The sequence below is a fragment of the Salmo salar genome, chromosome 19 (genome assembly GCF_965601325.2).
Source record: "Salmo salar chromosome 19, fSalSal1, whole genome shotgun sequence".
NCBI classification, from domain to species: Eukaryota; Metazoa; Chordata; class Actinopteri; order Salmoniformes; family Salmonidae; genus Salmo; species Salmo salar.
The window spans coordinates 79,213,847-79,225,000 of NC_138309.1; the positions used below are offsets into that span (position 1 = coordinate 79,213,847).

The 11,154-nt window shown below is 46.1% G+C and overlaps 1 protein-coding gene across 13 annotated transcripts in view; it reads right to left on the reverse strand.

Annotated features, from left to right (window-relative positions):
* The window catches only part of LOC106579657 (receptor-type tyrosine-protein phosphatase mu), a 283,633-nt gene that overhangs the window by 75,442 nt on the left and 197,037 nt on the right, over positions 1-11,154 (reverse strand). For 6 of the 13 annotated variants that reach the window (XM_014159789.2, XM_014159785.2, XM_014159783.2 and 3 more), the window contains exons 13-15: positions 7,797-7,833; positions 6,183-6,257; positions 2,537-2,672 (exon numbers count right to left, since the gene is read on the reverse strand). In XM_014159789.2, coding sequence (XP_014015264.1) covers positions 2,537-2,672; positions 6,183-6,257; positions 7,797-7,833 — 248 coding nt within the window. Of the gene's footprint in view, positions 1-2,536; positions 2,673-6,182; positions 6,258-7,796; positions 7,834-8,495; positions 10,444-11,154 lie in introns of those variants that run through there. The other 7 variants (XM_082965986.1, XM_014159791.2, XM_082965987.1 and 4 more) reach the window with 4 other exon arrangements.

Sequence of the window (11,154 nt, forward strand, 5' to 3'; positions counted from 1 at the left end):
GCCTCCGCTTGTCTATCGGCTCAGCCTCCGCTTGTCTATCTGCTCAGCCTCCGCTTGTCTATCTGCTCAGCCTCCGCTTGTCTATCTGCTCAGCCTCCGCTTGTCTATCTGCGTCAGCCTCCGCTTGTCTATCTGCGCAGCCTCCGCTTGTCTATCTGCTCAGCCTCCGCTTGTCTATCTGCTCAGCCTCCGCTTGTCTATCTGCTCAGCCTCCGCTTGTCTATCTGCTCAGCCTCCGCTTGTCTATCTGCTCAGCCTCCGCTTGTCTATCTGCTCAGCCTCCGCTTGTCTATCTGCTCAGCCTCCGCTTGTCTATCTGCTCAGCCTCCGCTTGTCTATCTGCTCAGCCTCCGCTTGTCTATCTGCTCAGCCTCCGCTTGTCTATCTGCCCGTCTTCCGCTTGTCTATCTGCCCGTCTTCCGCTTGTCTATCTGCCCAGCCTCCGCTTGTCTATCTGCCCAGCCTCCGCTTGTCTATCTGCCCAGCCTCCGCTTGTCTATCTGCCCAGCCTCCGCTTGTCTATCTGCCCAGCCTCCGCTTGTCTATCTGCCCAGCCTCCGCTTGTCTATCTGCTCAGCCTCCGCTTGTCTATCTGCTCAGCCTCCGCTTGTCTATCTGCTCAGCCTCCGCTTGTCTATCTGCTCAGCCTCCGCTTGTCTATCTGCTCAGCCTCCGCTTGTCTATCTGCTCAGCCTCCGCTTGTCTATCTGCTCAGCCTCCGCTTGTCTATCTGCTCAGCCTCCGCTTGTCTATCTGCTCAGCCTCCGCTTGTCTATCTGCTCAGCCTCCGCTTGTCTATCTGCTCAGCCTCCGCTTGTCTATCTGCTCAGCATCCGCTTGTCTCTGCTCAGCATCCGCTTGTATCTCTGCTCAGCATCCGCTTGTATCTCTGCTCAGCATCCGCTTGTATCTCTGCTCAGCATCCGCTTGTATCTCTGCTCAGCATCCGCTTGTATCTCTGCTCAGCATCCGCTTGTATCTCTGCTCAGCCATCCGCTTGTATCTCTGCTCAGCATCCCGCTTGTATCTCTGCTCAGCATCCGCTTGTATCTCTGCTCAGCATCCGCTTGTATCTCTGCTCAGCATCCGCTTGTATCTCTGCTCAGCATCCGCTTGTCTATCTGCTCAGCATCCGCTTGGCTATCTGCCCAGCCTCCGCTTGTCTATCTGCCCAGCCTCCGCTTGTCTATCTGCTCAGCCTCCGCTTGTCTATCTGCTCAGCCTCCGCTTGTCTATCTGCTCAGCCTCCGCTTGTCTATCTGCTCAGCCTCCGCTTGTCTATCTGCTCAGCCTCCGCTTGTCTATCTGCTCAGCCTCCGCTTGTCTATCTGCTCAGCCTCCGCTTGTCTATCTGCTCAGCCTCCGCTTGTCTATCTGCTCAGCATCCGCTTGTCTATCTGCTCAGCATCCGCTTGTCTATCTGCTCAGCATCCGCTTGTCTATCTGCTCAGCATCCGCTTGTATCTCTGCTCAGCATCCGCTTGTATCTCTGCTCAGCATCCGCTTGTATCTCTGCTCAGCATCCGCTTGTATCTCTGCTCAGCATCCGCTTGTATCTCTGCTCAGCATCCGCTTGTATCTCTGCTCAGCATCCGCTTGTATCTCTGCTCAGCATCCGCTTGTATCTCTGCTCAGCATCCGCTTGTATCTCTGCTCAGCATCCGCTTGTATCTCTGCTCAGCATCCGCTTGTATCTCTGCTCAGCATCCGCTTGTATCTCTGCTCAGCATCCGCTTGTCTATCTGCTCAGCATCCGCTTGTCTATCTGCTCAGCATCCGCTTGGCTATTTGCTCAGCATCAGTTCCTGGGGCTGCTGTGTAGCACATGCCACCTCTTTCCCCCCTTCCCCCCTCTCTCTTCCCCCCCCCCCCCCCCCTCCCTCTTGCATTGGACTAGGGCTAATGTAAACTAGCCTGCAGCTACACAGCCACAGGCATCTCTGACTCTTTGAAAACAAATAGTGCTTTCATAAATTTTTTCCCTCTTATCTTTGTTAGTTTTTCCTGCCACAAGATAAGCCTGTGAAATATTTCCCTATTCCCATTGCCGAGGTCATTAATACAGTGGTATTTGTTTTATGAATATTTCAATGCATACCGTATAGCAGTGCCATTAAACATTTTTAAATGGTGCTTATCAGTGTCATCAAATAAACGATTTAGCCTTGACGTTGACGATGCAGGGGGGTTTGAAGGTGAAGCGACAATCATAGGGAATTCATTTGATTTGGCCTTTCATGTAATTACACGATGCACACAAGTCTCCTGTTAATCTACAGTATCAGGGTAACGCTGGACCTCAGGGAGCATGGGAACTTTCAAACCTTCTTTCAATACACTAACTCTTGATGTGTTGAGAAAGGGCTCTAATGTAGACAGCAACACATAGTATACAATTGCAGACTCTAAAAAGTTGCAGACTAATTGCACACACAAATTGTCTGTACAGAAATGACACAGATTGTGGAAATAGCATTTTTAGTGGCTGCATCTGTACCATACAGGTGACAGTACAAAGACAGTTTGGGAGTCTGACCTTTTCTTCATGACCAGTACCACGCCGAGGAAGATTATGACGAAGAGGAGGATACCAGCGATGACCCCGGCGATCTTCACAGTGTGGTCCGTCTGCTTCTCCGGCTCCACCGCGTCAGGCTTCCTGGTCGCAGCCCCTGATGGTAAAAGAGAATGGGTTACAACCGTCACCAGGCGGCCATTTTTGGATCCATGTCATCATCATCATTATGGTTGTCACGTCATTCACTTCTTTCTCATCAAGGACTCATGCAGGGTTAAGACAACACCCGTTACCAGTGAAGCATTGCACTATGTAAGACTATAGGGAAAGGTTTTAAATGAGAAGGGGAATTCCTACACTGTTGTTATAGTTCATTACGACAACGCTGTCTTCAAGTCTACCGGGTGGTCTAACTGTAGTTAGGAGTTGGAAAACTCCAGCATCGTACAATCCCTTTTCCATATGGCAGGAAAAGACCAACCTTGTAATACTGATTCCTTACTGTGTGAAAGTTCATACTATGCTAAGCAGGCCTCTTTCCATGTTACATTTAATTCCATGTGATGAAACTGATTTTTGACTGACGACAGTGAAGTTCACAGCTGCATGTTCTCTCTGGCTTCCACAGCTGCTCTACACTTCAGCCGTGCACTCCCTTGTCTGTCCTCCAGCCTCCCTCCTGGCATTATGTGTTTATGCACTACTATCTTACCCCCCATCCCTCCCCCCAATCCTTAAATGATGCAGTAATTTGCCCTCGCCTCAGCTCCTGCACCTGAGAGTTCCAGATAAACTCATTAACTGTCCCTTTTTACACACCCATTGTCTTCGGGCGACACAAAGCTCGAGCACGTTGCCTCTGTTGCGTTTGGATATTCAAATCTGGGTCATGTTCTGTAGTGCGGTGAGCGGCAGCGCACAAACACGAAATAAGGGAAAGGGAGAGGGGGGCTACTTGCTAGGGAGCAATTTATTCCCAAAGCAGGCAGTGGCGGGTGATCACACCGAGGGCCAAGGCATTTCAAATCTGTTCCAATGAGATAACCAGGCCCCTCGCAGCGTCGCAGAAGAGCCACTGTTTCACTAGTACTGGGACCTTCCCCTCTGAGGGAGGGAGAAAGGTAGAAAGAAGAGGAGAAGGAGAGACAAACAAACGAGAGGAGAGAGAGAGTTAGAGAGATGAAAGTAGGAGAGCGAGATAGACAGAGTTAGAGGAGAGAGGGATAGATAGAGGGAACGAGACAGAAAGAGAGAGAGCCTCCTGCTCTCCTGTTTACTGTATAATGTGATCGAACGTCAACCCGCGGCCTGATGAACTATCCATTTCCTCACGCTAAATGAGTTTGGGATGAAAAATAGTCAGGACACGTCGTTCAATTTTCCCCGGCCCCCGAATCTATTCCTCCCCGCCTCCACCACTACTTCAATCAAAGGGTGACAACATCCATCACTATCGTTGTTACCGCTGTGACGGATAGGGGGGCCAACAAACGGGTGGCTTATTCCACGGTAACAATTTGTTTTACTCCGAAGGGTGAGTCTGGGTGAAGTGAAGGGAGAGAGGAGAGGGTAGGCTTGGAGTACAGAGGGCCTAGGAGAGAGAGGGTGACCACCCTTCAGGTTCCACACCAAGGTTGACCATGTCCTTGGATGATAATAATCTGATCGGTGCTGATATTTGTCCTATTGAAATGTGTTTTTTGCATATGCCAACTCTCCCCGAGACTCTGAGGGTGAGGGTCACAGTCAGGGTCAGCCATTATCAACACTGACCCTGGAGCAATTAGAGTCAAGGGCACAGACAGATTTTTTTTCATCTTGTTGGCTCAGGTATTCAAACCCAACGACCTAAATGCTACCTGCCGACCTTCCATGTTGAGTCCAGAGGGGGACAGACAGTCATTAGCATTCACCTACCAGGCAGGCAGTCTCTCAGAACGCAAATGTCTGCTATCAATTGATCAGCTATTCCATATAATTGTGAATACCACTAGATATAGCTCTATGGATAACCAGAGAGCTATTGAGGGGTTTAGGTGGTGAGGAAAAGGCCGTCAAGGAAAGCAGTAAGGAGGATGCCTGACTCTTATCAGGTAAACCTTGCGTGGGCAAAAATACACAAAACATTGGGGGGGTTTAAATATATTCCCAAACTAAAAGACTGAACAGTCAAGGTCAGCTTGACTCCCTTGGTATCTCCAGTTTGTTCGGAAAACGTCAAAACATCTCCAGCTGTTTTGGACTTTCTAACTATTTACTTTCACACCAAGCTTTTCTACTTCAAATCCTCTCCTTGACATCTCTGTTTATGGGTCAAAAGCAAACTGAATGCCCCAAGAGGCATAAAACACTGGTCCTTTTCAAGTTTAAACGGCAGATATCTCCGGCTTTGAAGAAGGGAGTGAAGCTTTCAGGCTTTCAGGGAGGCCGTTTCATGTCAAACTCAAACTATGCGAGGTGCTTCTCTGTAACTCTGTGTGGGAGGGTGTGTAAACGTCGGGGCCTGAAACACCACAAGAGCTGGTTAACAACACACAGCGGCCTCCACTGCTTACATTTATCATGTCCCGAGGACGTAAACAGTGTAAATAAAACAAATGCTGATATTTAACGACCCCTGCCAGGTCACTCCTATCTACACGTTGTTGTCCATGTTGTATTAAAACTAGACGTTTCTGACTCATTTTTTAGAAAATGTTAACTGGAGTTTAACTGGTAGAAGTTAGTTTAGTTTCATAACTTAAGGGAAAATTGAACATTTTAAGTCTCAAACTATGTTGCAAATTTGTAATACAATTTGTACTCAAGTCCAAAGTTTTTAACATACATGTTTTGTGTGTGTGTGTGTGTGTGTGTGGTGTGTGTGTGTGTGTGTGTGTGTGTGTGTGTGTGTGTGTGTGTGTGTGTGTGTGTGTACTTAGGACATTGCATCCACCTAACGTTCCCTTTTCTTCCCCTCAAAAAATCATGTTTATTCCCCGTGACCTGTAACAAGCCTAAAACGTCCATGGTTAAATATTTTACAGGAGAACATTTTCCATTTCACAGTGTCTGACTGTGTGTGACTGGGTAGAATCATTTGGCTTGTTGTATAAACAGAAGGAGGAAAGTTGTCACCGTTCCTTTGAAGCCGCGCCTGCCTGGTAAATATTTGAATGTCATTTTCTGACAGCAGGTTGAGCAGGATGGCTTTGTCGTGCATGCCAGAGTGTGCAGCTTCTCGGTTTCATGCTCGCTGCAGAGGCCTGTATTGATCTTTTTTTCCCCACTCACAACTCCTACATCTGCCTTGAATGAAAATGAGCTCATTCTATGTTTTTGCAACACAACCAGGTGTTCAAGGTACCAAATCCCATGTCACACTATCTGTAAGATATGAATAGGATAAATACTGACCAAATGACAGGTATGAATACAAAGTGGAAAATAAGATATCTGGTAACCTAGTTAACCCTTGACGGTCTCTCAAACATGGCAGTGGACATCTTGACTTAACGAGACACGCTACAAAATGTAACAAACAGATGTTATAAAACATTAGAATGCACAAACAGACATACATTATGAATCATGAATCTTGGCACACACACACACACACACGGACACACACACACACACACACACACACGAGGAGAGAGCTGGGAAGTTGTAGTGGTGGTCTGACCTGTTAGTTGGTTGTCGCCAGCCGCGGGGGCGATGCGTATGTAGGGAGTGGTGAGCTGTGTCACGATTATGGCGGCTAAGGCAAAATAACAAGTTGTTCCAGGCCAACATGCAGGAAGTTGAGGGAGAAGGAGAAGAAGAAGAGGGCAAGGTTGAAGCAAAGAGACTCAGGCAAACAGGAAAACATCCTTAATCACACAGAGCAGAGAAACGGTAGGAGGGAGAGAGAAAGAGATACTTCTCTCAGGGAGGAATAGAAGGTTACATATAGTTCACAAGCTTGGCATTGGTTAAGCAACGGTTATGTTTCCATACATTAGTAATCATCCCAGAAGCTTGGTTAATTACTTGTTTGTGTTGTGTGCTCGTGAACAGCAGGGAGGGAACTAACACAGGAATTTCATAGAAACCTGAGGGAGCCATTCTAGAGATATGAGACTGAATATAAACATTCTGCTAGAGCCACTAAAATCCTCAGTATTCAGTTCAGGCTCTCTCACTGTCATGGTTATGGCCTTCTGTATGAGCAGTTTGTCCCACACCACAGCCCCCTCTGGGGATCTGATTGGCTGCCACCGCTATGACTGGCAGGTACCCCGAGAGGTGCTGAACCTATTAGCAGATGCTACTTTAAAGCGCCAACGCTCAGGTCCAATAAAATCTGTAAACGCCATAAACTATAACGAAATCAACAAAAAAAAAGCATTAAAACAGTCCTTTCATAATCTATGATGGGCAAGAGGGGATTCTAAATACAAACGTGCTTAGCGTCTGTGGCTAAAAAGGATTGGAAACAACACAGGAACTAGTGCTCATTAGCATATAGCATTATAGCCCAGTCTTGGCACCGTGAGAGAGAGACGGCATGTAGTAAGGAAAATAGATGATCTACCATCTGTACACAATTACATTGCTGATCGGCGGCACACTAATGTGTAGTGCTAGAGAAGAGGAGGCCGCAGCTTGTAAGTACCTCCGCTGGATGCTAATATGCAAATATTTCAGAATTCTGGGCCAGAGAACTCTGACCATCTGCGGCCAATGAAAATGCTTCCCCTTTTCTACGATTGTTCGACATTTCCTATGTTGGGGGGTAATGGTTTGTGAGAGTTTGAGCGCGTGCCTTTTGGCTAGCCTAGCTCAGTCATATGGCCTACAGGCTATTAGCACTATACACGGCATATCAAACTACCACACACTTTAGAGTGGAATAGTGACTTCATTTATTTTGGTGGATATTTTGGGGTTCTGTTAGAAACAAGACAAACAATTCTACTTGACTCCAAGGTCTAGGTTCTTTAAAAAAAAGTGCCATTTAAGTTAATATTTTACCTCATTTGCTACTGTTGTTTACTTAAATGTGACTTGAGCTTGAAATTGTCAATAGGACACAGCTATCACACTATTAAACTGACAGAGGGAGAAAGGTGAGCGGCCAAAGAGCAAACATTCATTTTTGAAAAGCATGAGTAGCTGATTAGAAAAGCTGCGTACAGCACTATAGTCATGTGGTTGAGCCAAAACAATCCTTGTGTGCGTGTGTGTGTGTGAGGGGAAACACACTTCAATCAACAGTGGTAAGATTACTCTTTCAGCCAACAGGCGCCAGTCCTACCTTTAGTGGCCACTCGTACACAATCGATTTTGGTCTCCTGCGAGGGGAGAAAAAAAGAATGAGAAAGAGAGGGAAAAAGAGAGCGAATGAGAGGCATTAGTTCTAAAATAAAATACAAATAGCTCAGTCAACATATTAGCTGTCAGGGCTGTGTAGGGACCAGAGAGAGAGAGACAAAGACAAAGAGAGACAGAGAGAGAGCGAGACAGAGTCCGAGAGAGAGCGAGACAGAGTCCGAGAGAGAGAGAGAGCGAGAGAGTCCGAGAGAGAGAGAGAGTCCGAGAGAGAGTCCGAGAGAGAGAGAGAGAGAGAGAGCGAGAGAGAGAGAGAGCGAGACAGAAACACCAAATAATCCATGCAGAGGAGAATTAGGCCGATACCCCCAAATGATCAAAATACAGAAAAGAGACGTTAAATTCTACAACCACCTAAAAGGAAGTGATTCCCAAACCTTCCATAACAAAGCCATCACCTACAGAGAGATGAACCTGGACAAGAGTCCCCTAAGCAAGCTGGTCCTGGGGCTCGGTTCACAAACAGACCCCACAGAGCCCCAGGACAGCAACACAAATAGACCCAACCAAATCATGAGAAAACAAAACATATAATTACTTGACAAATTGGAAAGAATTATCAAAAAAACAAAGCAAACTAGAATGCTATTTGGCCCTAAACAGAGAGTACACAGTGGCAGATTACCTGAAATCTTTGACTATGTACAGAGTCAGTGAGCATAGCCTTGCTTTTGAGAAAGGCCTCCGAAGGCAGACCTGACTCTCAAGAGAAGACAGGCTGTGTGCACACTGCCCACAAAATGAGGTGGAAACAGAGTGAGAGAGAGAGAGAGCGCAAGAGAGAGAGCGCAAGAGAGAGAGAGAGTTTGGGAGAGAGCGCGTGTGAGTAAGAGAGAAACAGAGAGAGAGAGCGAGAGAGAGAGAAACAGAGAGAGCGAGAGACCGCAAGAGTGTAAGAGAGAAAGAGAGAGAGAAGCGAGAAACAGAGCGAGAGACCGCAAGAGTGTAAGAGAGAGAAGAGAGAGAGCGAGACAGCGAGCGCCCGAGAGAGAGAGAGCGAGCGCCCGAGAGAGAGCGAGAGTAAGAGAGTAAGAGAGAAACAGAGAGAGAGAGAGAAACAGGGAGAGCGCGAGAGAGCGAGAGAGAGAGACGGCGCGAGAGAGCGAGAGAGAGACGGCGCGAGAGCGAGAGACGGCGCGAGAGCGAGAGACGGCGCGAAACAGAGAGAGAGAGCAAGAAACACAGAGAGAGAGAGCAAGAAACACAGAAAGAGAGAGAGCAAGAAACACAGAAAGAGATAGAGAGCAAGAGAAACAGAGAGAGAGAGAGAGAGAGAGCAAGAGAAACAGAGAGAGAGAGCAAGAGAGAAACAGAGAGAGAGAGCAAGAGAGAAACAGAGAGAGAGAGAGAGAGAAAGAGAGAGAGAGAGAGAGAAACAGAGAGAGAGAGAGAAACAGAGTTGAACGAATTGAATTAACAACTTATTAGTTAATAGTTACTGTATTTCTGACTGCTATTCTTTCTTTTTGCAACATGAAATCACTATCAGTTAGCATGTGGAACATTCAGGGTCTAAACTCATCAACCTTTGGTCTGAAGAGTTTAGCACTGGAGTTCAACAACAATCTGAAAGATGTTGATGTCATCATTCTGCAGGAGACATGGTGTAAGGCTGACGTTGTCACTCACTGTCCCACAGGCTACAGAGAGGTCATTGTGCCGTCACAGAAACACAGCTCTGTCAATAGAGGCAGAGACTCTGGAGGTTTGATCATTTGGTACAAATCCCAATTACAAAATCTAATTGATCCCCTCAAAATTGGCAAATACCACATTTGGTTAAAACTAAAAAAAGAACTTGTACTGACAGAAAAAGATGTGTTCCTTTGTGCAATATATATCCCCCCCCTCAGAATCCCCATATTACTCAGAGGAGATCTTCCCCACCCTTGAGGAAGAGACGTGCCATTTCCAGGCCCAGGGAAATGTGCTCGTCTGTGGGGACACAAATGCACGCACAGGAACACTACCTGATCTAACGAGCACACGAGGGGACAGCTTTATTACAGGCCATACTGTTTCTAACTGTCTTAATCTCCCCCATAGAAACAACAGTGACAGCACCGTCAACAAAAACGGAAGGGATCTTTTGCAGCTCTGTAGAAGCCTGGGTCTGTACTTTGTCAATGGTAGGTTACGGGGGGACTCTTTGGGGAGATTCACCTACTGCTCACCTCTTGGCCACAGTACAGTAGACTATATGATCACAGACATGGACCCTTTCTCTCTCAGCTCATTCACTGTCAAGCCACTAACACCTCTGTCTGATCACAGCCAAATTACGTTGTTCCTCAAAAGAACAGACATGGAAACAACCACACATTCACAGCCCAGTAAGCTGTACAATATTAGAAATTCATACAGATGGGCCCAAAACAGCACAGAAGAATACCAGAAAGCAACCTGGAACCAAAATATCCAAACACTCTTAGATAACTTTCTGGATACCACATTCACTCACAGTAAAGAAGGCATCAATCTAGCAGTACGAAACATCAACTATATATTCAGGCAAACGGCAAAAGAAGCACAATTGAAATTGATAAAAAACTAAACAAATCACAGATGACAACTGGTTTGATGCAGATTGTAAAATTATAAGGAAAAAACTTAGAACACTATCCAACCAAAAGCACAGACTCAGATAATGGTGAATTACGCCTTCATTACTGTGAGACTTTAAAACTCTATAAACGTACACTCAGAACCAAAAAAGCACAGTACAACAGCAAGCAGCTGACACTAATTGAGGAGTCCATAAACACAAACAACTTTTGGCAAAATTGGAAAAAACTAAAAAAATCTAAACAAGAGGAATTAGCGATACAAAATGGTGACATATGGACAACCCATTTCAAAACACTCTACAACACCGTTCAAATTGACACAAACACAGAACAACGCCAAATCCATGAGAAGTTGAATGGATTAGAAAAAGCTATAAAGGACAATCAAAACCCATTGGACTCCCCAATTACTGACCAGGAGCTCTATAAGAAACTTCAGGCTCTCAAATTTAAAAAAGCATGCGGACCTGATGGCATCCTAAATGAGATGCTCAAACTCACTAGTGCAAAATTGGCTATATTAAAACTGTTTAATTTGATCCTGAGTGTAGGTTATTTCCCTGACATCTGGAATCAAGGACTCATAACCCCAATCTTTAAGAACGGAGACAAATTTGACCCTAACAATTACAGAGGCATTTGTGTGAACAGTAACCTGGGGAAGGTTTTCTGTAGTATCATCAATGTAAGAGTTCTAAACTTCCTTAATAAGCACAA